The sequence below is a fragment of the Verticillium dahliae genome, genomic scaffold (assembly GCF_000150675.1).
Source record: "Verticillium dahliae VdLs.17 supercont1.8 genomic scaffold, whole genome shotgun sequence".
Lineage (NCBI taxonomy): Eukaryota > Fungi > Ascomycota > Sordariomycetes > Glomerellales > Plectosphaerellaceae > Verticillium > Verticillium dahliae.
In genome coordinates, this window is record NW_009276927.1 from 841,722 (window position 1) to 868,693 (window position 26,972).

The 26,972-nt window shown below is 52.9% G+C and overlaps 9 protein-coding genes across 9 annotated transcripts; 6 read left to right on the plus strand and 3 right to left on the minus strand.

The window, feature by feature from the left end:
• Positions 1-986: 986 nt before the first annotated feature.
• VDAG_04819 (uncharacterized protein) lies at positions 987-3,379 on the plus strand (the record flags this gene model as incomplete). Its single annotated transcript, XM_009654423.1, has 3 exons — positions 987-1,102; positions 1,183-1,225; positions 1,469-3,379. 3 exons carry the CDS (start codon positions 987-989, stop codon positions 3,377-3,379), a joined length of 2,070 nt encoding a protein of 689 aa, XP_009652718.1.
• A 1,093-nt stretch (positions 3,380-4,472) lies between these two features.
• Positions 4,473-6,093, minus strand: VDAG_04820 (maltose permease; the record flags this gene model as incomplete). Its single annotated transcript, XM_009654424.1, has 2 exons — positions 4,473-5,850; positions 5,909-6,093. 2 exons carry the CDS (start codon positions 6,091-6,093, stop codon positions 4,473-4,475), a joined length of 1,563 nt encoding a protein of 520 aa, XP_009652719.1.
• A 192-nt stretch (positions 6,094-6,285) lies between these two features.
• VDAG_04821 (uncharacterized protein) lies at positions 6,286-7,412 on the plus strand (the record flags this gene model as incomplete). The annotated part of the gene is made up of 3 exons (XM_009654425.1): positions 6,286-6,524; positions 6,591-7,186; positions 7,240-7,412. 3 exons carry the CDS (start codon positions 6,286-6,288, stop codon positions 7,410-7,412), a joined length of 1,008 nt encoding a protein of 335 aa, XP_009652720.1.
• A 2,129-nt stretch (positions 7,413-9,541) lies between these two features.
• On the plus strand, positions 9,542-11,250 carry VDAG_04822 (uncharacterized protein). Its single transcript, XM_009654426.1, has 2 exons — positions 9,542-10,037; positions 10,085-11,250. Exons 1-2 carry the CDS (start codon positions 9,653-9,655, stop codon positions 11,206-11,208), a joined length of 1,509 nt encoding a protein of 502 aa, XP_009652721.1. The 5' UTR covers positions 9,542-9,652; the 3' UTR covers positions 11,209-11,250.
• Positions 11,251-12,347: 1,097 nt separating this feature from the next.
• Positions 12,348-13,480, plus strand: VDAG_04823 (C6 zinc finger domain-containing protein; the record flags this gene model as incomplete). Its single annotated transcript, XM_009654427.1, has 5 exons — positions 12,348-12,452; positions 12,512-12,762; positions 12,836-12,934; positions 13,094-13,180; positions 13,237-13,480. The coding sequence occupies 5 exons, from the start codon at positions 12,348-12,350 to the stop codon at positions 13,478-13,480; spliced, it is 786 nt and encodes a 261-aa protein (XP_009652722.1).
• Positions 13,481-14,093: 613 nt separating this feature from the next.
• On the plus strand, positions 14,094-15,610 carry VDAG_04824 (endoglucanase family 5 glycoside hydrolase; the record flags this gene model as incomplete). Its single annotated transcript, XM_009654428.1, has 2 exons — positions 14,094-14,541; positions 14,616-15,610. The coding sequence occupies 2 exons, from the start codon at positions 14,094-14,096 to the stop codon at positions 15,608-15,610; spliced, it is 1,443 nt and encodes a 480-aa protein (XP_009652723.1).
• Positions 15,611-16,318: 708 nt separating this feature from the next.
• VDAG_04825 (S-(hydroxymethyl)glutathione dehydrogenase) lies at positions 16,319-17,886 on the plus strand (the record flags this gene model as incomplete). The annotated part of the gene is made up of 5 exons (XM_009654429.1): positions 16,319-16,493; positions 16,545-16,988; positions 17,039-17,485; positions 17,536-17,595; positions 17,687-17,886. The coding sequence occupies 5 exons, from the start codon at positions 16,319-16,321 to the stop codon at positions 17,884-17,886; spliced, it is 1,326 nt and encodes a 441-aa protein (XP_009652724.1).
• Positions 17,887-19,118: 1,232 nt separating this feature from the next.
• On the minus strand, positions 19,119-21,863 carry VDAG_04826 (peroxidase/catalase; the record flags this gene model as incomplete). The annotated part of the gene is made up of 6 exons (XM_009654430.1): positions 21,501-21,863; positions 21,222-21,376; positions 21,092-21,164; positions 20,591-21,022; positions 20,401-20,533; positions 19,119-20,346 (listed from the first exon to the last, which is right to left on the minus strand). Exons 1-6 carry the CDS (start codon positions 21,796-21,798, stop codon positions 19,119-19,121), a joined length of 2,319 nt encoding a protein of 772 aa, XP_009652725.1. The 5' UTR covers positions 21,799-21,863.
• Positions 21,864-24,959: 3,096 nt separating this feature from the next.
• VDAG_04827 (acetylesterase) lies at positions 24,960-25,771 on the minus strand (the record flags this gene model as incomplete). The annotated part of the gene is made up of 2 exons (XM_009654431.1): positions 24,960-25,313; positions 25,376-25,771. The coding sequence occupies 2 exons, from the start codon at positions 25,769-25,771 to the stop codon at positions 24,960-24,962; spliced, it is 750 nt and encodes a 249-aa protein (XP_009652726.1).
• Positions 25,772-26,972: the final 1,201 nt, after the last annotated feature.

The following is a 26,972-nucleotide window of genomic DNA, read 5'->3' on the forward strand; positions in this document are numbered from 1 at the left end:
GTAGCTATAGAATAATGAACTTTTTATAATATTCTATATAGCTATTCTATAGTAATAAGCCGTTAACTTCTCTTATATCCTATTAGCTAAGCTTAAAAGCTAAGGTAAAACCGATTTCACTTCCCTATAGGTCTAGAGGTGGTCCAAGCGCCTTATCCACGTATAGCTACTAAGGGTCAGTCTATTATATATAGAGGGCACCCCCTAGACCTATTTTTTTAGGTTCTCTAGATTTAATATATACCTAATTCTAACTATACTCGTAAGTTCCCCTAATATAGTAATTCCTATCTAAATAACTTACTCTTAATTATTAGAATTGAATACTTTTTAAGATAAGCCTTACTTCTATTAGGATTAATCCAAGCCCTCTTCTTGACTATACTTCCCTTACTTACCTACCTCCGTTTCGAACGAAACCTATACTATTTATTAGCTCTTAATAAGGGCTATTAGAATCTTTAATCTATTTCTCGATCCGATATCCCCTTCTCGAGATATAACTACTTTCCTCTCTCCCTTATTCTTCTCCTTTTATCTATTATTATCTCTCTATCCTATAACTAAGAACTACCTTTAGTCATTACCTAGAACCTCCCTTAATAGGTCCTTTAATAATATAGATTAGGTATACTTACCTAATTTACTTATTATATAAGCTATAATTTACGTACTCCTAAGAGCTATAAATCCTAGCTATAGTAATCCTACGGTGATCACTATATCGGTGATCACTATCCTAATCACCGCCCTAGGGAATCCCCTAATATTAGTTCAATAGATCCTATTTAATCCTCGAGAGGTTTCATGCTTGAAACGTCGACAAAAAGTCATGAATCGAGCTAGATGGAGGATCACCAGGCGATTACAAACGATGATAGCTAGTGCTAGGGAGTGCGATGAGGCGAGGAACGCTTGTAGCTGGACTGGCGATAGATCAAAGTACAGTGGAGCGCAGAATGAACAAAACCCCTGCCCACCCCAATATGCTGGTTGAATCTCTATGGCAGACCTCAGATCATTTCGAAATGAACACAATGAGGACCTGCACCTTCCTGCTTCGAGCGAACCTTCCTGATGCGGAACCTTGTGCTGTTTCTTGGTATGGAGCATGTTCTTTGTCTTCTCCCTTGACTCGAGCTCGACTCGCAATGCCTGCGCCACACACGCCTTGAACAATAGGGCAGACAAAGACGGCATAGGACAGTTTGTACACGGCGCCTTTGTTCAGAGTCGGGAACACGCCCTTGGGTTAGGATGTTTGTGTGAGGGCCAGAAGCCATGACGGAGTCGGTTCAAAGCGGAGTGAAGTCCTGGCTTTCACAGCACGATATGAGAGTGAAGTGCATTGACTTTCAAACTTGAATCACAGTGGACGACTGGATCGCTTCACTATATTTCACTCGAACCATCTTGACGAACGAGACTTACACGCACGACTGCCTTCAACAACACACACGATTGGAAGCACGATCGAGCGCAGCGAGAACCCCGCAAATTATCCCTAGACACCAACAACGTGAATATGAACGACAAGGCACTGCCCTCGGCGACCCACGCCCAATCCCAGGATCAAGGCCATAGCAGCGACATGCCACCGCCGCCATGGCGTCCGATCAACACCAGAACCGAAATACCGATGATACCAACCATGACCAGCCAAGTAGATGACGTCCCTTCGACGTTCGGTCCCCGTCTCGTTGAACAAAGCTCCGACACTCCGCTCTCGAGAGCTCCAACCCCGATACAAAAAACGCCTGTACAACTTGCCGCGCCACGCTTTCCGACGCCGCCGCCGTTCCAGCCAACGGTCTACCACCCGGTCCCGCAGACGCCCATCCGCTTTGAAGACCAGACGCGCCGATGGTCCGCGCAGTGGGCGCACCAGGCGCATCTGCTGGGTATCCTCCCCGCCACACAACCCCCCTCGCCGGCGCCGTCCCAAGACAGAATGGTCGCCATGCTCCAGGTCCTGCACAAAGGTTGCGACGAGCGGGTCGTCGCCGTCCAAGCCAAGCTTTCGCGGATCGAGCGCGAGCTGCGGGAGCGGGTTGCGGCGCTGGAGGGGCGGGAGGCGAGCGCGAGACGCGAGGTCGGCCAGCTGAAGGGGTGGAAGGCCGAGGTTGAACGGCGGGTGCAGATGCAAATTGATGTTGTGAGCGAGGTTGTCCGGAGGGTCATTGCCACGGAGGATATGGTGGGCGAAGTGCGGACTGAGGTGCTGCAGGAGCGGGGTGCTCGTTTGGGCAGTGCGCCGAGGGATGAGGGAACTCATCTTGGGCCAGGATTCCCATCACCTTTGTCCGAGGCGGTTGATTACCTCTCCGGGGCAGTGGACTCGACCTACAGCGACGATGGCCTTCCAATGACTGTCGACTCGATATGCTGCGATGATGGCCTCCCTGACTATCTTCCATCGAGAGAGACAACAGCCTCGCCTAACCCGTACGCCGATCTCGCACCGCCTTCGCGCAGCACTGGCAAGAAAGTCGTCAAAAAACGCCGGAAGTTCTCCGTTGTCAGTCTGCCTCCCGTGCCGGAGACGTCCCCTACCATCAGTGGCCCGACCAACGTGGACCTCGCACTGAGGCCCTCACGCCCGCTAACAAAGGACCCTGAGCTCAAGAGCCTCCACACTCACCAGACCCCCAAGATGGACTCGGGGTCTAAACTCCAGATGCCGGCACGCATCTTACCTCCGACGTCCGTCCCCGCGGAAACGAGCAACGATCCCGCCCCCACCGTCCGCGTCTCATCCCTCCTGACAACCCTCTCCGACGGCACCGCAGCGCCCATCTTCGCCTTCAACAAGCACCCCGAGACGGTACGCGAGCAGTGGGACGAGTACGAGTACGGACTCGCCGGCCAGCGCGCCGTCCGCCTGCTCGACGAGCGGTACACGACAAAGTGGCGGCGCGACACGTACGCGCGGACGTGGTACTCGCGCCGCAAGCGGTTCTGGGGCTTGTGCAAGGAGCTACTCAAGCGGGGCTTCAGCGAGGACGAAATGGTTGCGAAGATCGAGAGATTTCTGACCGCGAAGGAGATGACGGTCGCCGGCTTTGTTGATTGGTTGAGGCAGGAGAAGCACGGGGTCGAAATTGTGCTCAGCGGCCCGGGTGCGAATGCTGGCTTTGCTACAAAAGATGACGAGACGAAGAGGGGTGTCAAGAGAAAAAAAGCCCGTCAACATCTTAGTTGCGAAACCGTGGATGGACAGGAAGTTGAGGAGGAGGTAGCTATGTTGAGTGAGAGCGAGGAAGATGAGAAGGCGCAGAAGAGGCGCAGCTCATTGAATTTGAGGGGTCGGGCAGTACTGGCGCGCCCGCCGTTTGAGGAGTCCTCGGATGATAGCGATAGTATTTTTGGGGATTGCTGACGGAAGGGCGGTCTGTAGTATTCAGTTGGCGTTTTTGGTGTTGAAAAGGATGCTGATCAACTGGCGGACTTCAGGTCGAAGCAGGTGATTCTTGGAGATTTGGAAGCAGCAGTGCGCTGGACGAGTGAATCAAAGCAAAACAGGTATTTCCTTTGGTGTACTTTGCAATCGTTCAACAGAGAGAAGCTCATGTGTAGGATTGCATTTACAGTTGCTATTGTGGGTTAAGCCATGGCAACCACAACTGTGAACTTACAGGACGTTTGAGTCTCACATATTTGAAGTTCACGCAACCAATACAATTGTCAGAAAGCTGTCATCAGTATTCCAGTTGCGAGTCAAGCTTGCGTCTGTTCGCAGCAATTGGGAGCACATAATCCCGAAAGCGCAAAAAGGCGAAAACACCTGGCAGCTCTGGCAGATCCGACAACAGCACCGCGACGCCGGCCGAACCGGCACCTAAAGAGCTGGATCTCGCCACGATGCACTGGCCAGTCCTCAACATGTCGCAAGACATTATGGATCTCATTTCTATCGATTTAGAGCCACGCCATCTGCGAGACGTAAGTCTCGTCAACCAGGCCTTCAACGCGGCTGCGACACCTACCCTGCACGGCACCCTCTTGTTAGTGTTACGGGTTATGCCCGTGGTATAGTATAGGCTGTGCCTATGCCTCTATGAATGCAGCCCAGTCGATTTAACAATGTTGATTCAATACGTATCCTTTCAGCTTGATTGGATAGCTGCCGTATAGCACTTACGACCGTGTGAGGGCTGTCACTAAGCCCTTTTGGGGCCGACCGTAACAGTTAGGCGCAAATTCCGGGCCTCTACGACAGATGCCTCGACTTCTCCAAACCATGATGAAAAGGCCCGACCTTGGAAAGCTTGTTAGGACCGTCGTTATAGGAAACCATGGCCATCAACATACCCGGTTACCCTCCAGATACACGCCATATGTTCCTGTGGACACCAAAGAGTCCGCCATATACTCATGCGGCTTTATCAAGTTCAACGAATTCAAGAAGTCTATAACATAGCTAAAATTTATATATAAAGCAGGCGTACAATTGTGTCCTCTCTACGCCATGCTCACTCCTGCTCAGCTTCAGCCATGGCTCCCATCCGGCGGGGAGGCACCTTCGCAGCAAACAAACGATCAATCTCATCAAAAGTCAAGCCCTTCAGCTCCGGCACATGGAAGAAGGCGCCGGCGGTACCAATCAGGGAGAGACCGCCGAAGATGAAACCAACTTTGCCGCACAAGTTGGCCTCGTCGGGGTTGACCATGTAGGGAATAGCAATGGTCATGACAATACCACAGATGGCCTCAGTGGCGGTGGCGAGGGAGATTGTCTTTGCGCGCAGCACGGTGCTTGAAGCCTCGCCGAGGATAGCAAAGGCCATGGCGCCAATTGTCAGGAAATAGACGTAGGCGTAGACAACCGTCGCGCCGGCTTGGACCCAACCGGCACCGGAAGCAGGGACGACACCCATGATGCCGATCAAGATGAGCAGAACGGTAAGGATGCCCATACCCGAGAGGAAGACGGTACGACGGCCGAAACGCTCTACCACGAACCAAGACGTGATGTTGCCGGCGACACCACAAGCCGTGACTCCGACACCGAGATCAAAAGACTTGCTGACGTCGGGACCGGCGAGCTGGAAGAAGTAGGTGGAGTAGCCGAGAACGAAGATGATACCAACGAGATGCTGGCAGAAGGAAAAACCAGTCGAAATGCCGATTCGGAGGCGGTTAGTACCGCGGAAGCAGTCGACGAAGCTCTTCTCTGCCAACTTCTCGCGGGATTCCTCTTCAATTGTAGCCTCGAGTCCTGCCCATTGGCGCTCAGCATCGAAGTTGGGGCCATAAAGCTTGCGAATCGCCTTGAGGCCATCCTCTTTCTTGCCCTTGCAGGCAAGGTACCACGGTGTTTCGGGGGCAAAAGGTAGGAACACGAGCAGGAACGCGACGAAGAAAAGCTGCGTGGCGAAAGGGCCACGGTAGGCCCAGCGGCTGGTCCACTCGCCAAAGGCCTTGACCACTGCATTGGACAGGAGCTGACCCAGGGCGATGCCCAAGTTGACGCCAGTCGTAGCGTATCCACGAAGAGCAACCGGAGCGAGCTCGCTGCAAGCAAGAGGTGCAAGAGTCAGGTAGAAGCCGAGACCGGCACCCAAAACAAGCTTAGAGACCAAGAAAGCGACACGACTATCCGATAGAAGTTCGCCGAGGATTCCGCCCGTGCAAATGGCGATACCAGCGTAAAGCGAGTTCTTGCGTCCGATGCGGTCGGCAAGCCAGCTGCACATGAAACCACCAAAGAATTGGCCCACCGTGCTGATCATGTTGAAGGCATTCTGCCAGTCGGCTGGGAGGATGGCTTCTCCATCGACAATGTATCCAAAGTCACGGCGAAAGACAGCAACAGAAATCATGGCACCGTTGATCTGAGCATCGAATCCCCTGGGGAAGTAGAAGTTAGCTCCCCTGCTTGGGTCGTCGAAGGTTTTCATCCACTCACCAGCCGATGGCACACATGGCCCAGTGGAAGCACCACCAAATGACCGCCTTGTGATGCTTGAAGACGGTCTTGAGTGTGAGTTCATGTTCCTGTTGATTCGCCGAAGTCGACATGCCCTCTTTGGTATCGTGATGGGAGACAGTGGCGACGACGTTGGTCGTCTCGTTGTCGTTGATCTTATCCATTATTAGAATAGACGCTAACTGGAGGCAAGCTCTGCAGTGAGATAATGAATGTCTTGATCGAAAGTTAGACGTATGATGCCAGGATTGTATATGAACCAGAATGAGAGTGATGCCGAATTATTGGATCAAGAAGCTAGAAACTCAGGGAAGCCGCTGATGTTTATGTCCATAGTCGCGTGGCATGATCGAACAATGTCGGCGACGCTCGGCTGTAGTATCAAGCTGGCAGAGCCGACTGCCGTCCAGCTCGCGCAACTAATTGCATGGCTCGTTGATGGTGTTCAGCCTGGTAATCAGAAGTTGGGGCCATCCTGGGGAAAAACCTGGACACATGGGGCCGGTTTACGAGCGACATTCCGCTTTGCGGGGGTGGAGAATGGCCTCCAATTGTTGCTTCTGGCCAGAGGGAGCAGCGTGAGGCACGAGATGAGGTATGATGCACAACACTCCGAGCAAATAGCCTATTCCCTATATTGCGAGCTTTTGGCGCCTTTTAGCGCGACTGTTCTCCTCTTTGCCCACGACTTTGGCAGCCCTTCCGAACTCACGAACTTCTTAGTTGTATGGCTTCGCTCAATGATGATCAAGCCACCAGCATTCTGCCCTAGAGTACTGTTGATAACCGAAGAAGAAGCCCCTGTTGATGTGGTTGACTTGCGATCGCGGTTGACGGCTGGCCTACTGTCTCATCTTTGCGTAGGCGACCCGACGCGGGCGTACACGGCTGCTGAGATTCATGAGCTGATGCGAGAGACGTTGCGTCTTGACACCATAGAAGTACGGCCTGGGCCAAGGTTTGGGTCATCTCTCTTGGCGCAGACTGCGCGCGCCTGCAACGAACGACAGGTATCAAGCGTCTTCTTCTCTGCCCTTCACTGGAAGGCGCTGTTCAAAGACGCGCTTACGCAATACGCGAGAAGCCCGCCTATCCCAATCTCTTTTTGCCGGTTGTCCAGGCTGGCCAATGCCGTGCCAGTCAATATGGCCATCCATCTGGCAGGCTTTCTGCAAGCCACAGCGCTGGAAGGCTTGGATCAGGCAACAATCCTGGCATCGGCCCTGTCTATGAACGCATGTCCTCCTGGGATGTATCGTAAATTTCGCTGAGGAACTGGTATTATGACGATGGTCTGACATCCTTCACAGAATTCTCTCCAGACATCGTCTACTCGGACCTCTATAAAGACGAAGTACTACGCGCAGCTTCACACCTGAAAGCCGGCCGACCCCTCGCTTTGCAAATCGAAGCGAGGTTTATCAGCAGTTCGACCGACAATTTGGTGCTTCGGTTCTTTTCGCAGATGCGCATCGAGACCTGATAAAGACCACATATTCGTTGTGAGCGCGACGTTGTCGACGAAGAGAGCGCCTTTAACGATGAAGAGATTGAAGACGACGACGAGGAAAGTGAGAAGGAGGTCCGAGACTAGGCTAGATTATCGAAGAAGGGAACTTATAAGAAGCAGTTAAGAATATCGCCGCTGGGCGATCGTTAATAGAGTAAAGGTAAAGCGAAGAGCTATTATATAAGCTCTACCTCATCTATAGAAGATCTATTCTATAGCCTTAATACTAATAAGCTTCTTAAACTACTACTATACTTGTTAGCAAAGTCTATTAATAATAAAGCCAATACTATTAAGCTATTATGAGATCCGGACTAAGATCCCGAAAATATTAATTGCTTATTAAAGGGATGGATCGTCGTAAAGGTAAGAAGGGGTTATCTACTACTAGAAGTACTAAGTAGAAGTAACGAACCTAAATATAAATCCCTTTTAAGGGGTTTTGTTATTAAGAGTAGTCGTTATCCTATAAACTATACTATATTTTAGGCATTAGGCTATATATTAATAATATCGTATACGCTAGATAGCCTATAGGGACTTACGCTTATATATTTTAATATAATTCTTATAGTATTAGATAAAAGTAAGTTCTAGATATAAATCCTATTTTTAGCTAGAGGTAAGGATTATCTTTAAATAGCTACCTATTCGATTTTTAATAAAGTCCTAGGTAACTATATTAGTAACTAAATCGTAATTATTAGAAGAGTAATAATAAAATAGAGGTATTTAGAGAAGATTAAGAATAAAGAGATATTATATAAAGTCTAATTGATATTACTAAGAAAGTAAGATTAATCCGCTTTTGATAAGTTACTTTAGGATAAAGGAGCTATACTATTAGCTTAATATATATTATATATAGTCTTTATATTTAACTCCTATTATAACGTTTAAGACTAGGTTCTTACTTTATAATAATCTAAGGTTAATCTTAGCTTAGTTAAAAGCTTATATAATACGAGTATATGGATATATAGTTAGTAAGGCCCTATTATATAACTATAGGCTAGTAATTACTAATACGTAATTCCCATTAATAATTATAGAACTATAGTTACTATTAGGGGATTATAGTATAGTGATTATAGAACTATAATTACTAGCCCGGATGATCCCTAGTTATATAACTAGGGACTACGATATATAGAGAATCCCTATATACCCTCCTAATAGAGGAGGGCATCTTAATATAATACCTTAAATTAAGTATTTAAGATCTAAGATACTAGTCTATATAGCTATAACTATATCACTATATATTATAAATAATATTAACTAGGGCTACTTTTATTATAAGTTAACCCTAAGTTACTCGCTTATAATTAATATTATATATTGTTGAACCAATATTAGGGAACTCTGTGGTTAGGATAGTGATATCTGGGATATCTGGGATCCACTGCTCTCAGGAGCACGTGAACTACGGCTTACGTGATCGCTGAGAGCAGATGGGTATATCTGACTCACGTAGGTAGCAGTAACTTAGAGAAGTAGAGAATTAATCAAGAATCAACCATCACAAGACTTATCAGATACCCTACCTATTCAGAGCTCGCAAACATAGCGGAAGTACTGGATTAGGGTTCACATAAGCAGTGAAGCCCTCTCAACATATATATTAATAGTATAGAAGATATAGAATTACTTAATTCGATACTCTTATCGAGAATGCCTATTAATCTATCTACCCGGATCAGATATTCATGTAAAGTGGAGCACGTTCAAGGTCATGCTCGCGTACTTCTACCTCGGCCACACCTCCTGGTCCTGCTATCAGATACTCGTTGCCTCATGTATCGTGTTCGTCACTTCTCACCGAGTCCTCATATTAAAAGGACCTCTTAATGGTTATAACTTGGTTGATCCTTGTTTTGTACTGGTCCTGTCGAGTAACAACCTTGACCCCAATCCTTCACCGCCCTGCGGCAGAATGGTAAAATATTCAATAAACCCGATTTCAGACAGGCTTAAATGCGGATCCAAGCATCAATCCGATACCTTATGCTAGTTTAGTCACGAGCAGTTGTCCCGCCAAAAACAATGTCATCTTATCGATAACATAGTATCTCATTTCTATCAACAAACTCACCACCGTCGAACGCAACGGCTTGAACCCACAACGCAAAACCATCGCCCTGGGATCCTCCTCACTTCTACGCCATCTTTTATGTAGCCATAGATTGCCAATCATTCTCTCTACCGCCACCATGTCCAGCGCCGCTGTGATCCCGGATATGCGCGCCCGCGGGTGGAACGTTCACATCCTTTCTAGCACCACCGGCTTCAACTTTGCGGGGCTCTACCTCCATGACGGCAACGACTCCATCAAGTGGCAGCACGTTCTCGACGAACTGGCCCTCTGCTTTGAACTGTCTCACAGCTGGCCGTTTGCATTTGCTTTCGGAGGCTACCTCAACATCGATGCGAACACTCCCGCCATAAACCTCATCTGCGATGCGGACTTCGATCAGCTCGTGCCGTCGCTGCCACCGTCTCAGTCACCAGAAGCGCGAGCCATTGTACGGTATCACCTTGTGCACCACAAACCTTGTGCCATCAACAAGTCCTCCCCGCTGGAAGATCATCTTAAAGGTCCGTAAGTCGCAGCACGCGTCCTGATTCTGCTAACAAGTCAACAGCTGGCTGCGCGAAACCAATAGCAAGACCCCCTCGTCGAAGGGACCCGCGATACCTCCCCCCGACAAAGCCCTCGACAGATGCACGCATAACACGCTTCCCCCTCCGCCGAGCCGCCAAAGCCCAGAAACCATCCCAATCGCCAAAGCGCAAATCCGGCTCTGTGTCTCCCGTCAGAGACATCCCAGGGGACCCCGACAACGCCATGACCGCGCCGCCCGACATGTCCATCACGCCCGAGCAGGCCCGCAAAACCATGGATATATTCCGCGCCAGTTGTCACACCGCCGCCGTACAATGCGCCGTGTCCGCGCGAGGCCGCTCCTGGTGCCCAGCGCCCAGCTTCGGGCCCGCACTGCAGGCGTGCCACATCGTCCCGCAGCAGCACTACCACGTGTACCCGGACCCGGACGGGCTGAGCGACCTCGCCGATACCGATGTCTTCTACAGCTCGAGCCGCCTAGAGGAGGCCTGGAAGAACACGTGGTCGGCCGACAATGGGATTCTGCTGCTCTGTCACCTGCACGACTCGTTCGACCAGCGCCTGTTTTCTATCCATCCCGACACGATGCGCGTTCGTGCGTTCGTGCCGTACGACGTTGTGCTCGACTATCATGGGAAAAAGGCGCAGGTACCGGTCAATGTCGACCGCGGTGCGCTGCGCCATCACTATGAGATGTGCTGTATTGAGAACATGGCGGCAAAGGCACCACTGATCGAGCCGTCGTTTATAGCGTCCGGCACCGTGTCGCCATTTGCCGCCGGAGCTGAGATGCCGTCTCTCCCGTCGCCAAGGCCACGCGACACATCTGGTGGCACAGCTTCGTCCACGTCCCCTGCTGCGCCTGGTGACCCTGCTAAGAGACAGAGGTCCGGGCAGGATGACGACTTGGAGCTTGACACGCCGTCGCTGGTTGATGGCATGTCGCCAGAAGAATCTCCGCGGGTTAGCAAGCGAATGAGGATACCCCTTGATGTAGTGAACGGCTGGGAGGAGCCTGCATCAAACACTAATTATCTCAGAGACGAGAATCATGTTCAATTCCTGGCAGATGTTAATTGGAGCTTGAAGAAGGCATTGATGGTGCCACGGGATCACGATGACGTCGAAAATTTACCAGTTTAGTTGCGGTTGTCGGCTACTAAACTATGATAATTCTCTCCCGTCCCTTCTTTCGCTAACGTAATCCACAAGCGAGTGTCGTATATGTACACAAGCAAGTGTCGCGCCCCACCGCGATTTCCTAACCTCCCATCTTCAATCGCGTTTACTCTACGAAAACAAATGGAAAATCTTTCAAAAGACCGCATCTCAGTGCTCAGGCCGCTGCTTTGATCTATACCGCCGGCCAGACGACGGACAATTCGTGTATCAGGATGTGATGTCTGGGTATTGGTACAGTAGGGTGGTGGGGTTTGGTACAGGTGACCCTCATCCTGGGACGAAGCAGTTGGCTCACTGTGGCTAGTGCAAGGTGACATTTCATAGCAAAGAGAGATCCAGCAGATAGGCAATGCTCCAACTTGGACCTCAGTTGGGCCCTGCATGCATTGCTGACAAAGGAGCGTGGGGGAGCATACACGTAAAGTCTCGTCGAGACGCGTCGACCGCATTTTCGTCTTTATCGTCCTTTACACCCCAATTTCGTTTCGACTTTTCGACCTGGAGTCGGTCAGGCATCGATTCTATGCGTTCCTGTTCCCTTACTGGCACAAGGCACTAACATATTGCAGAACTAACAGAACTTTTTTTTTCTCGGTACGGTAACCGCAAGCGCCGTCGTGGCCGTCTCCACAACGGACCGACTAGGGGCTGGCCCACTTACGCTTTCTCGTCGTCGTTGCCATCTTCACATTCTTCGGCTTCAGGTACCTCTGGCTGTACGACTCGCAGCATTCCATCCAAGCAAGAGAAGAAGCTCCAACTCAATGGCATTGGTCTCTGAGGCCGACAGCGTGAGTGTTTCCCCCGCGGTGGCCACGCAGCAGACCATGGACCAATCGCAGTTTGGTGGCGAAACACGTCGTTCAGATACTTCGAGGCCACAATGATGGAGGCCAAGAAAACGCGGGCAGCGGCGAGCTCGTCTGCGTTGGCAAGACGCGCGTGGAGCCGGCGGAGGTAAACGAGACAGGCCATCAGTGTCGCCATTCGGGTCTGACAAGATGATGAGTTCGTTGATGAAGCTCTCGAGTGAAGGTGAAGGGAGAGGTACGGCCCGCTTGCCGCCTGTAATGCCGGGAACCATTGCCTATAATAACGCCATGGCTTTCTTCCAGGCAGCGCAGAAGCGCCTTGGCCTTCTCATCTCGTCGGATGAGTTGATAGCGCCGCAATGCCTCTTTCTCGCCGGCGTGTTCATGATGTGTGTTTCAAGCCACTCAAGGCGTGGCGTTATTTCCTGCAAGCCCTTGCTGGCTGCCAGCAGCTTCCATTTCTAGCCCCGGAGAATCAGGAGAAATATCACGGCATCTCAGACGGGAGTCATCCTCGGGATCACGCCATTGACACCCTTCAGCAGGCCGTCTACTGGTCGGCCTGGAAGTCGGAAAGGGAGGTCCGCAGTACCAATTACATGCCTGACTTCGTCAACGATATGAGCACCAACATTTACCCGCCATTCTTCCCCACACCGCCAGCACCAAGGACGGAGCTTGACACATCGGCAGACCCCCCGCCGTGAGCGCGAGTAAATCTCGTGGTATTTTTACCTCGCCGAAATATCTCTCCGAAGACTCACTGCTCGCATGAGCGCCGGCATGATGGAACTGCAGGCCCAGCACAAGGATCAGCAATCATTCCTTGAAGCCATGGCAGCCGTTGTGCCGGAACACGAGGCGCAAGTCAACTTGTGGATTTCCTAGCTGCCTCCGAATCTGTCCTTCGGGGCGCCCCCTGAAGAAGACGACGTCTGTCGTTTTGTGCTGCGGGGCCACGCTATCAATTTGTTTGAACTCATTTACTGGCCTTTTATTTCCGCATACCTGACATGTGAAGACTTGAGCCGCAGCTTTGCGTCAACCTCATCTAGCATCGCCCACTACGCCGAACGATCCCTCCATTATCATCTCGTGCGATTGACGTTGAACAAGCCTGGGTATAAACACAGACACCACGGCACAAACCCCATGATGCAGACCTGTTCACGCACAGCTCTGGTGCTGCTGGCGCTTCCATCAAGTGTGAGACAACGAGGGCGCAAGGCACCGATCGTGGAGGCACTACTGTGACCCTGCCACAGGGCTGGCAGGAGGGAATCGATGACATTGTCAACCTCATTGACTACTGGGGCAATGAGTCGAGGGACTTCGGCAAGATCCGAACGGTACTGAACCAAGGCCGAATGCCTGCTAACGGCTCGGCCTCCTGGACTTATGCTCCGCATACATACACGTAGAAGTAGATGACGGACCCGCCAGAATGTTTGTGGCTTGCCTAGGAAACGTGGATATTTAGCATGAATGCAATCTCAAGGATGCTTTGCAACATGGTTGAGTCCGTGGGGAACTAAGGCTTGCGTCGCGGAAGATCGCTTTGTCTGATGGAGAACCATTAAAGCCAGCGGCGCGGCCTGGCTGGAATGAATACTCCGCAAGGCGACGCTCCTGCAGTGTGTGCCTCGCTGTCTAGTCATTCCATCCCTTTCCCCAGAATATTACCCCAGATCCGTGTGCTGCAGGACTAGTGCTGAGACGCTGCAGCCATGGAAGCTCGCAGCTGGTCATGGGGTGGATGATGATCTACATCCTCGCGGAATATCGCACTTAAGCTAGCATATGGGATCCTCGGTATCGTGCGTGATTCTCATCATAATGGGAGTCCAACGAGAAATCTGTCGAGAGGAGGTCAGCCATAGCCACTACCCTTTAGTGGGTATGATCATCTGTTCATCGAGATATAAAGTGTTCTTCTCATTTTCATAATCGTTCCCAGTTCATCCAAGAGCAGCGCCCCCTAACGTACTTCATGTGCTTCTTCACTGTCCATTATCTTCTCCTTTTCTCGTCAACATGTTCACTACCACACAGACCATCGCACGGGAGGCGCCATCAACGGGGCCCCTTGGGCTCAAGACCAACAATGTCCATCCGCCATGCACCATGCTTCGCGTCAGTGGCACGAACATTGTGAACGCAGCAGGCGAACAGGTCGTTCTCAAGGGCGCAGGTCTCGGCGGCATGCTGAACATGGAGAACTTCATCACAGGCTACTCTGGCCATGAACATGAGCATCGCGCTGCACTGGCAGAGGTTCTCGGCAAAGAGAAGGCCGAATTCTTCTCTTCTCGTCTTATTCACCACTTTTTCACAGAAGCAGATGCCGCACTCTTCGCGTCGCTAGGCGTGAACTGTCTGCGCATTCCCTTTAACTACCGCCACTTCATGGATGATGATAATCCTAGCGTCATCAAGACAGAGGGATTTGTTCTGCTCGACCGCATTGTCGACATTTGCGCGCGTCACAACATTTACGTCATTCTCGACTTGCACGCTTTCCAGGTGGTCAAAACCAAGACTGGCATTGCGACTCAGGCTTGAGTCGCGCTTTGTTCTGGAAGTTCCGAGATTTCCAGGATCGTGCCATCCAGCTCTGGGAGGCTCTGGCAAAACACTACGCTGGCAACCCTGTTATTGCGGGATACAATCCTCTCAACGAACCCGCAGACCCGCAGCACACCCGCCTTCAGGCCTGGTTCGAGCGCGCCGAGAAGGCCATCCGCGCCATTGACCCCGAGCACATTCTTTTCGTTGACGGAAACACGTACGCCATGGACTTCCGCGCCTTCAACCCCAAGAAACCTCTGCCCAACACCGTCTACAGCTGTCACGATTACAGCGTGATGGGCTTCCCTCTGCCCGAGCAGTACGAAGGCACAGAGGACCAAAAGTCCAAGCTGCGCTCAAGCTTCAACCGCAAGGTCGAGTTCATGCGCCAAGCTGGCGTGCCGATCTGGAACGGCGAATTCGGCCCTGTGTACCAGAACCCACGAATCGATCCTGACGCCGCCGTCACCAACGCCAAGCGTATCGCCCTGCTGAAAGAGCAGCTGCCCATCTACCGTGAATGTGGCGGTGTGTCGTGGAGTATTTGGCTCTACAAGGATACCGGCTACCAGGGTATGGTGTACCTCGACCCCGAGAGCCCGTATATGCGCCTCATCCAGCCGTTCGTCGAGAAGAAGCAGAAGCTCGGTCTTGATTTCTGGGGCGTTGTCGACAAGAGCGGTGTCGACGGTGACGTCTACGGGCCTTTTATTTCCAAGCTCAAGGCTATGATCCCGGAGCATCTGCACAAGAAGAAGTACCCCAGTATCTGGACTTTCGACCGCCAGGTCGAGAGGACTGTGCGGGAGCTGCTGATGAGCGAGTACCTCGGCTACGAATTTGCGGAGTTATTCAAAGATAAGACCGAGGAGGAGCTGGAGGAGCTGGCTGCCAGCTTTGCGATTGAGAACTGCAAGACGAGAGATGAACCGAACGACATCCTGAGAGCGGATGCTACACAGCCTACTACAAGCAGGGCATAATTACTCGCTATGGCAGCGGAAATGAACGACTAGGCACAGTCATCTCCTGCCAGCCGGATACTGGGGTTAGCATACATCGGCATGGTGGGACTTTGGGAATACTTTTGTATGGTTAGATCAGATTTAGAGTACTGCCGAATTTCGTGCCGAACGTCTGCACATGGCATGGTTCTATCAGTGAAAAATCCTGCTGTTACATTGGCAGGGTAATGGAGCTGAGGTTTATGCCATGATTCAAAGGTGACCTTGTATCTCACGACAAGTGGATGACCTTGAGTTATGCTGAGCGCACGATTAAGCAAAGATTTGATGACATGTGCTCATGGGCCGCAGTACTCTATGTGGTTTTGGCAGATGTTGTCATTCTGAGCAAACAGGACCATTGAATGCAACCCATCAACCAACTACCTGAGCATTGGATCAGTGAAATACTGACCCGGACGATCCGTTTCATTCCTGACACGGTGGGGAGATCCAAAGAGGGCCGCAATCAAGAACGATACCATAGACATGAATCGCCTGACATTGATTCATGGTTCCGTCACATGAATGTGCTCTACATGACGTACTTTATACAACACCAGCCAACACATCGCGACCACATTGTGTTTAAATATCGGGCTTAATTTCGTCGTGGCACCTTGATGGTTTCTCGATATTCATCAAATTGCGCATTCCATTATACATCTACAACAAGGCACCACCAAAATGGCCGAAAACTTCCTTGCGAATCAAGCCGAAAAGGTCATCGGCCATGCCGACCAGGGCCGAGCGACACATACTGACATCGCGAACCCTGATCGCGATGGCGGCAAGTATGCTGACGAAAGTGGTGAGAAGATGAAGGCCTTGGCTTGGATGGGCAAAAATGATGTCCGAGTTGGTGAGTATAACTACCTGACCGCTGCAACTTGAAAGCTCACACGCATGATAGTGGAGGTGGGCAAGCCGAAAATTGTAGATGACCATGACGTAATTCTTCGCATCACTGGCACAACGGTGTGCGGGAGCGACGTTCATCTCATGCACGGAGCCATCATTCAGGTGCAGAAGGGTGACATTCTGGGCCACGAGTTCTGCGGCATCGTTGAGTCTGTTGGCCCGGCTGTGAAAACCCTCTCTCCGGGTGAACGCGTCGTCAACAGTTTTGTCGTGTCTTGCGGCGAATGCAGATACTGCAAGCAGAACTTGACGACGGCCTGTGAGAAGACCAATGCCTCTGCCCTGCACGAAAAGCTGTATGGCTCGCAGATGGGTGGCATCTTTGGTTATTCCCACTTCACTGGTGGTTACGCTGGCGGGCATGCCGAGTACGTGCGGGTGCCGCTGGCCGACAACAACTTGCTGAAGATTCCGAATTCTCTTCCCAACGAGAAGGGTAATGTACCACACTAGCTGATCCAATTAACCTAGTGCTAACACCAGTAGGTATCTACTTGTCGGATGTTCTCCCTACTTCCTACCACAGCGTCGTTTACTCTGGGGTCAAAGAAGGTGATACTGTTGCCATCTGGGGCCTTGGCCCAATCGGCTTGATGGCATGTGCTTGGGCCTACGTCAAGGGTGCCAAGCAGGTCATCGGAATTGACAGCAACTGGCGATGTGATTATGCCGAGTCAAAGATCCCAGGCCTCAAGACGATCAATTTCAAACACTTGAAGACCACAGAGACCGTTCCCGGCAAGGTCCATGAGATTGTGCCGGGAGGTGTCAACGTCAGCGTTGATGCGACGGGCGGAGAGTACGGCAAAGGATGGGCGCACTCTTTGGAGTTGGCAGTTGGCGCCGAGCAAGACACAAGCGAGATGATCAACGAGGCCATCATGTCGACTCAGAAGTTCGGTGCTGTAGGAATTATCGGCGACTACGTCGGATGTAAGTCATTATCATACGCAGTTCAACGACCTTGCTGACATCTTGCACAGTCACCAACCACTTCAACGTGGGGTCGCTGATGGAGCGCGGCATCCGCTTGATCGGCTGTGGTCAGGCTCCAGTTCAAAAATGCAAGTCATCCTTATCCAATTTCTCCTAGAAGTCTACCCAGAGTCCATCGCTAACCTGAGCAATCCTTAGACTGGGATGAGATTCTTGAGATGGTGGAGAAAAAGAAGATTGACCCCACGATCATGCTCACGCATCGTTTCAAGTTTGACGACATCGCCAAAGCCTACCACAAGCAGGAGAAGCGGGAAATGGGATTGGTGAAATGCTTCGTCGAGACCAAGTTCTCAACCCCCGCTGCAGCAGGCACGCCGGCGCTGACTATAATCTGAGGCTACCGGGACTGGCAGATAGATTCTCTTGCGGGGTTGTCCAGTGCTTCGTGTCAAAAGATAAAGTTTCGTTTTAGAAACACAAACAAAAAGTTTTAGCTGAATGTCGTTTCGCTTGCGTGCCGTGCCTGATGGCTTCGCATTGAGGAAACGGAATTACAACGTCGAATCACTATCCACTCGATAACAAGAGCCCTTACGCATGTACTGCAAGCGAAGTCGTCACCAGAAAACCGCCATCTCCAGTAAGCTAGATGGCAGATGCAAAGCAATAATAGGTTGTTTGCTTAAGATAACTCCAAACAACCACGGTTGCGGAGCTACGGCTCCCTCGCGTTACTTTCAATTTAGGCTCTAACGTGCGCGGGGAGAGCTTCGTAACTGCCACGTCATGCTGACGTTGGATGAATACAACGTCAAGGAGCCAAGACTAGTCCCTAAACCCGAAGGTATGGTATGATGCAAGAACGCGATGGTCGCATCGAAAGTCATTGACGGCAGCATTGGGTCATTAAGAGGGGCCCTCTATTGTCGCCACAATCCCAAACTCTCGAGTCTATATATCCAGCAGATACTATCCGGCCCGTTCGGGGGGTTTTTCATTTCAGCGGCACCATTGCACCACGACATTCGCGCTACAACAATCATTTACAACCATCAGTCAGCATGTTGAAACAAGCGATTCGAGTGGGCCCTCGCCAGGCTGCACACGCAATGCGCATGGTGAGGTCTTCGAGATCATACGCTACGACTGGAGGCAACGACGCTGCCGAATCCAAGGCCAACACTGGGTCATTCAAATCCACATGGGTGTAAACCAAATAACGATTACCAACGAGTCTTCTTTGGCTGACCAATTTTAAGATTAATCGGCGGCGGTACAGCCCTTGTTGGAGGTATGTTAGCCACGATGATGGGCAACCCGGATGCAACCGTTGCTGCTGCGAAGAATGCAGACCCCGAAGGGGTAGCGCATATGAGGCCACCCAACCAAACAAAGACCTGATCGAAGTTTAAAAGTGTTCAACAAGGGAAAATTCAGTATGGCACCGGTCTTCTCAAATCGTGTTACCCAGTTGCGACGGCATTTGCGGGGGGTCTAGGCACAACGCACGCGAAATTTCGACGGTCTTGGGTCAGACAATATGTGGCATCAAAACTGGATAAAATTTAAATTTATGAACTTTCGGGAGAAGAACAAGACAGACCCATCAAGGTGTGGATGCTATCTTCTAAAGGTCGAAGCGGTCAAGGTTCATGACCTTAACCCAAGCCTTGACAAAGTCCCTAACAAACTTCTCAGCGGCGTCAGCGCTGCCGTACACCTCAGAAACGGCGCGGAGCTCGGCGTGAGAGCCGAAAACGAGGTCAGCACGCGTGGCGGTCCACCTGGTGGCACCGGTGGCACGGTCCTTGCCAGTCCAGACCTCGGAGCTGCTGTCCGGGGTCCAGTTGGTGCGGATGTCAAGGAGGTTGACAAAGTAGTCGTTGGTCAGGCGGCCGACCTTGGACGTCAGAACGCCCTTGTTGGAGCCGTCAAAGTTGGCGCCCAGGACGCGGAGGCCGCCGACGAGAACAGCGAGCTCGGGAGGGCTGAGCTTGAGCTGGGACGCCTTGTCGACGAGGATCTCCTCGGCGCGGGCGCGGGCGGTGCTCTGGCCGTAGTTGCGGAAACCGTCGGCGGCGGGCTGGAGGTGGCCGAAGGATGTAACGTCGGTCTGCTCCTGGGTAGCATCGACACGACCAGGGGCGAAGGGCACGACAATGTTGAACCCGGCATCCCTAGCGGCCTTCTCGACGGCGGCGGTACCACCGAGGACGATGAGATCAGCGAGAGAGACGCTCTTGCCGTTGCGGTTGAACCTGCTCTGGACACCCTTGAGGGCAGTGAGAACCTTGGTCAGCTGAGCGGGGTTGTTGACGGCCCAGCTGCGCTGGGGCTCGAGAGCGATACGGCCACCGTTGGCACCACCACGCTTGTCTGAGTTGCGGTAGGTTGAGGCGGAGCCCCAGGCAACAGTTACGAGGTTGGAGACGGTCAGGCCTGCAGTGGAAAGAATAGTCTTCTTCAGCGAGGCGACATCGGCGTCGCTGATGGGGCTGCCCTTGGCGGCAGGGAGAGGGTCCTGCCAGATGAGCTGTTCCTTAGGCACCTCAGGGCCGAGGTAGCGAGAGCGGGGTCCCATGTCACGGTGCAGAAGCTTGAACCAGGCACGAGCGAAGGCGTCGGCGAGCTCCTCGGGGTGGTCGACCCAGCGCTTGCAAATCTTCAGGTACGAGGGGTCGTTGATGAGAGCAAGATCGCTGGTGAGCATAGTGGCAGGGCGGAACTTGGTCTCGTCGAATGGGTCGGGGTAGTCGATGGTTCCGTTGATAGCTTGCCACTGTTTGGAGCCGGCAGGGCTCTCGACAAGCTCCCACTGGTTGTTCAGCAGACTGAGAAGGTAGCCGTTGCTCCACCTAGAAAGATACTTGTTAGTAAACATCGCGCAAACTCACTCTGGAGATGCTTACTTGGTGGGAGTCTTGGTCCAGACGACCTCCAGGCCACTAGTCATGGTGTCGGGGCCGTTACCGTTGTTGACGCGGTTGTGCCAGCCAAGGCCCAATCCCATGTCGTTGGCCTCAGGCTCAGGGCCAATGTTTTCTGGGTTGGCATGTTAGCTCTGGAGAAAAGGAGTCGAATGGAGAAATAAGAACATACCACCGTCGACAGCGCCGTGGGTCTTGCCGAAGGCGTGTCCACCGGCGATGAGAGCAACAGTCTCCTCGTCATTCATACCCATGCGGTCGAAAGCCACGCGGATATCGAGAGCAGAATCGGCGGGGATCGAGTTGCCGTTGGGTCCCTCGGGGTTGACATAGATCAAACCCATGTGGGTGGCAGCGAGCGGCTTCTCGAGGTGCTCAGCGCGCTCACGAACATCAGTGCTGCCGTTGTAGCGGACATCATTACCCTGAGGGACGAAGGCGGTCTCGGCACCCCAGTAGATGCCCTCATCAGACTGCCAGGTGTCGGGACGACCACCAGCAAAGCCAAAGGGCTTGAAGTCCATGGACTCGAGAGCCACGTTGCCGGTGAGAAGCATAAGGTCAGCCCACGAGATCTTGTTGCCATACTTCTGCTTGATGGGCCCTGGAGGGAGAGGTCAGCTTTCGGTAACTTCGGAAATGGCTTTGAGGTTAAAACTCGTGTTGAACTTACAAAGCAGGCGACGAGCCTTGTCAAGGTTCTGGTTATCGGGCCAGCTGTTGAGGGGCGCGAAACGCTGTTGGCCCTATTTCCAGTCTCACGTTAGCTGCTGATGTTGGCTGACAGATGCGCCGCCACTTACCATGCCACCACCGCCGCGGCCATCGAGAGCGCGGTAGGTACCGGCGCTGTGCCACGCCATACGGATGAAGAAACCACCATAGTGACCATAGTCAGCTGGCCACCAGTCCTGAGAATCCGTCATGAGCGTGAGCAGATCCTTCTTGAGCGCGGCATCTGAGAAGATTTCACGTCAGCATGCGCCACAACTAGCCAACCTTGGTTGCACACAGCCTCGAATGAGGCTATGAAGCTTTTTTTTTTTTTTTTTCTTCTTCTTGGAAGATCAGAGCAAACTCACAGTCCAGAGTCTTGAAAGCCGCGGCGTAGTCAAAGTCGCCGCCTTCAGGGTTGATCTCTGACGAGAACTGGCGCAGGATATCGAGCCTCAGCTGGCACGGCCACCAGTCACTGCTCCTGGTGCCACCGCCAGCAACATTGCTCTGGACGGCGCATCGTCCAAAGTTGGGGATGGCGTTGCTCTGCCTCTTGTCGAGAGTCTCGGAGGACTCCTCGCGCTTGGAGAAGGGACAGGTGCCGGCGGCGTTGACGATAGGCAGGGCTGTCAGGAGACAGCCAGCCAGAGTGGAGTACAGCATGCTGAGGGGGGGAGGAAACAGAAGGACTTGAGAAGGTCAATGACGATCCTCCAGATAGCGTGCGAGTGCTGCTGGTCCGAGACAGGTGAGAGACACGGTGCTGGGTCGGATGTCTTCGTTGCCCGGCGGGAGATCATCAGGGTCCTCTTATAGTAAAAGACAAACGGAAAGGCGGAACTCTCGCAGCAGCCTGATCTGACATACAGTTCCGGGCGTGGGGCTTGGCCCGATGGGATGAGGTCAGGATCCTTGCGTGGGGCAACATGTGGGAGAGGTGAGGATTTGCGGTCACAGCCGATCGCCAGGCCTCCTCTGGACCCTCCTCTGGAGGAGGAGTTGCAGAGGACTTACCATAGCGGGAGGTTGCATGTGGGACGAACATGGAGTATCGAGCTTGGGTGGGCCTTCTCTACAAGCTGCTCCAGGCTTGGGGCCCTAGAGACCCTGTCATCACGTTGCATCCAAAGCCTGTAAGCGCCTGGGTCATGGCATTCGATATGACGCGCTCCGGCGGGGGAGAGTTTGCTGGGTTAAGATTATCAGGATCAAATCATATGATACGCGATGCTGCGAAGCCACGGATCGGCTGACTTGCATTATACTGGCCCAGCTAGCTACCCAGCTAGCTACCCAGGTCCTCCCGTCAACAAAGCACCAAGACGGGGCCAAAGACATAGTATGTAGGCCATCCCGGACCAGCAACCAATCGCACGTCGTTCATTCTCAATTCCGGCATTTACATTCGGGGTCGGATTCTATCCCGGCAGTTTCCAGGCGAGGACCACAATCGGGATGCGACTATAATAAACTTTCCAGCGAACCCGCAATTTGAGCAGACACACACATCAGGCAGGTGGTTCCTTGCATGCAGCTCTCCTCGCACTGATTCTAGGCCCAACGTCATGTAACCCCCTTTCGATGCAGATTCCTGGCTGACGTACACAGCTTCAAAGTGGTTAGACAGAGACACGTGGGTGGGGCGTTAGGGGGGCTGAGCGAGCGCGCGAGTCTCCCGTCAGGACTGTCTTCCCTGTTCCCTCACCACAACAAACAAGCTTATGAAGAAGACAGGGGGACTTGCTAGACAGCTTATCAAGCAGGTTTCTGGCATTGGAGGGAGCGCGGGCCGCTTGCGGGTTGGTTGGGCGGCGAAACTGGCAGTCGTCCACACGTTCTTTGTGTGACCTGCCAAGCTGCTTGCTGTAGGGCGGGGAACATGTGGATTGACAGACAAGAGATGTGACGCATGAACGAATGGAGATCGTCTTAATGTCGCATTTTTTGTCGAAACCAAGTCGGTCTGGGCATTCTACGCCAGGGATCTCCGCACACGCTCTCAACGTACGGTATCACAGATGGTCGAGCGCGCGAGCAGTGAAGAGCATGCGAGCGACCAACAAGCATATGCAAGGCTGAGGTTACCGAGCTCCCTCCTCCTCCGATCTTCAACTGCTTGTAGCTTGTTGCGACTCAGAGCCACGGCAGTGTGCGCGCTCTGAAAACCTGGGGTTTGCCGTCCGTGCCGCGTCCCGCCCATCGGCAACAGAGGCTGGCTTGACTCGAAATCGGACATTATACCCTCTGGGTTGATGCTTTCCAGTTGCCCAAGCCACTAAGCGAGGTAGCCTCTCTTCAATCCGGCAGTCCAGGCGGTAGACCAGGCCAAGCCCGGCACAAGGCCGCGTTGAGAAGGCACTCCATTGTCGGCTTGATCGGTTTCCCGTCGCGTGTAGCATCCGGCCAGATTCTTGCCCCGACTTGACTTTTTGCGACAACATGGGCCCTCACTGGGATGTAGCCAGTGTTGTTCAATATGAGCGCGACGAGATATTTACCAGGGCGTTTGAACTTAGTTGTGTCGAGTCAGAAACCGGCTTGGCCATGACTGGGGTACGCATCGGCCGGACACCTGACTTATCACAAGTTCTGCGATTCCAATCACTTGCCCAAAGCGGCCGCCATCCCCTGTTCATGGGCTGTTTGTCATGGCATCCTCGAGAGACAACCTCGACATGTTCGGCCTTGTCACCAACGGATTGGCTGCTCACAGATACTGCAAAGCGCTGCCAAGCACCAAAATCCCCCCAATGTCCCAAGAAATCAGATATGCGTGCAGGTGCGACGCAGGTCGCCACCCCCGAAATAGAAGTCCTGGCGTCTTGGCATGGACGAGGAAAAACACAAATACCCGTATCTGTGTCGGTGAGCGCGGAGGAAACGCTCAGACTCACCGTGCTACAGCGCTTAATGGTCGCAGGTGATTGGGATCACGATACAAATCACAACATGATAACATCCAACGGACAAGACGTAGATCTCTGGTCTGTTCCTGAAATAAATCCTGCATTCAGACTATCGGGATTTATCGTATGATGGCCAAGCTCTTGGTGGCGTCCACGCGCGGCGTCCATCTTAGCCTCGCAACGCCGGCCGCATCAATCCAGGCCATGTCAACCTCAACCTAAATCCAACTGCACGGCTCGCCAGTTCCAAGCGACGCCTGCAGCTTACCATGCACTTGCCACGCAATCTGCGAGGATGCAAATCTGCGCATGCAGTCATGCAGCGAACCTCCTCTTTCGGAAGAGATTGCGAATTCACCAACTGGGCCAGGTGCACGGCGGCGCCCGCTGGCAAAATACTTGCCAAGCACCGTCGGTTTCTGTTCAGGGTCCACGACGTCGCGCGACAACATGGGCATGAATACATGGCCCATGGGAAGGTCATGACAAGAACGTCCTCGTCAAGAGGGTTCCGTTCCCATTTGAGAGCCCCAACGGCCACGAACAGCATGGCTACTTCGGCGCCGACTCGACGTCGGTCATCAAGGTCAAAGTCACGATCCTCGGTCTCTCGCGGACCCGAGTTGGTTTCGAATAGGGAGTAGGCGTCGCTTCCGAAGGCTTCCACACGAACAGCATAAGGTAGCTATCGAAACCATTCTTCACTGCTTTCGTTCATGACAGCTAGCTGATACACGTCCAGACTGCCCACAAATCCCGACTCGCCATGACAAGCTGCTTGCCTGGAAAGAAGACGACGAAAACCGCAACGATGACACCGAAACAGCCATATATTCCCTTACGTACAGGTCCAGAACGCATTATATCCAAGGCATCAGCAGAAAAGCTCGGAACGTAGATGCTCCACCCTTCCAACCTCTACTCCTCGCCAGTGGCGTACTCGCCCGCCGCAATCTTCTTGCTCAGAGCCACGTCTTTCTCAAAGTAGTGGCGGAGGTCCTTGCGCTTCTTCAGCAGCAGGTCGACCACCAGGCGGCCAAAGACCTTTTCGCCGGACGGGTTGAGGTGCGTCCTGTCTCCGGGCGCCAGGTTGTAGAGGTCAGCGTTGGCCTTTCCGATGGCATTGACATACGCCGTGCTGGCCTTGTTGAGGTCGAGGTAGTCAATACCGAGGCTCTCGGCGGCGGCGATGGCGGCGGCGCTGTGCTCGTTCAGGTTCTCAATGACGGCGCTCCCGTTGAAAGCGCGGCGCGTCAGAGAGGTGATGAGGATCTGGTATCGCACAGGTCAGTACGGGAGGTCATGTCAAAAATCTGGCATGGGCGGAGACTGACGGGTGTGCCGCCGGCAGCGATGACCTCTTCGGCGAGGGCCACGAGGTTGGCCTGGAACTGCTCCAGAGAGATACCCGAGGCGGCCTTCTGGTCGTTGTGGCCGAACTGGATGGTGACAATGGGGGAGTGGGTGTCGACGTTCTCCTGGACGGCGGTGATGGTCGTGTTCCAACGGCCATCCGCCCTGAACGAGGCGGTCGTCGCGCCGCTCTTGGCGGGGTTGATGCCGTCTGCGGGGGCCTTCACGTAAGACAGGAAGCCGTCGCCCCAGCCTCCGGCGACGGCCACTGTCGAGTCACCAGTGAGGACAAAGTAAGGAGGCTTGGCCGCCTTTTTCGGCCTGGCATCGACGGGCGCCAGGGCGGTGAGTGCAAGGATGAGGCTGAGGAACTTCATGGTGACGGGCGCTGACGCGGGGCAGTGTACCGGCTGTGTGGGCTTGTCTCTTGGTAGTGGAGTGCGTGGAGGCCTAACATCACGATCCTCCGTTTGCAGCCGCGTGGCACGCCTTATATGTCCTGTAAATCGCTATTCCCACGTGTTGGGGACATCATCGTCTCTTTGAATCACGTATGCGTAAGAGCTCGCTCTCTGCTCTCCCGCCACGATGCCTTGGGGCCGAGTGGCATCTCTGACGTGCTCAAGCAGAGGAACTTCCACGAATCAAGGATTCATCGCAGCGTGGCGGGCCCTCGCCGGGGGGTGCAGCAAGCTTCATGGGGATCCGGGGTAAAGCACAAACTTAACTCATTTTGCTCATCGGAGCCGAAGAGTCGACATGGCCCTCGTCTGACCATCTGGCCACCCAGATGGGTATTTGCTGTCCGCAATCTCGGCAAAGATGCCTAGCGACGGACGAGGGGAAGCGCGAATACATGAATCGATCATCTAAAAGCACAGTTAGGCGGTCCAGTGGAAGTACAAATTGCGGGGGAAGCCGTCCCAAAATGCCTTCTCACAGCTCTCCCCTCAACTACAAGCGCTTTGAAATGGCTGTGATCAGCACGACAGATGGCCCCTCGGCAGATCTTCTTAGCGAAGGCCGAATCCCCAATCGGCGCTGCGGAGCCGATTGAATTGGGGAGCTTTCGTAGGCTTGGAGACGGCAAAGGCGCAGGTACCCTTGATTCCTTTGCGTCCAAGTGTCAACGAATGCCGAGCACCCTGTGCAGCCCAGGCGGCATTGACGATGGGGGCCAGGCTTGGCTCTGATGCTTCCCCAGCCCACAGTCTGCCCTAGCATGACAAGCTGTCGCGTGCCCTGGTTTGTGTTCCGACCTTACATCTCCCCGCACAGCTTCGCAAGAACCTAAACTCAAAGCGCAGTGCAACGGATCGAACAGGAAGGTTGCAATGTGAATGAGCGAATGGACGACTTGGCAAGGGACGCAAGTCAAGGGTGATGGCAATGATGTCCACACACTCCAACCGAGCGGGGCGACAAGGCCATCCTGTTGGGCCGAGGTTCGTGTTCGGTTTCTGGCGTCCTGTCTTCTATGAACCGGCCGGAAGCAAAGTACCTCCGACAAGAATCATGTTCCTAAAGAAAATCGTCTCTGACATAATCGGCAGTGGTGAAGTGGTCATATCCTCTCGC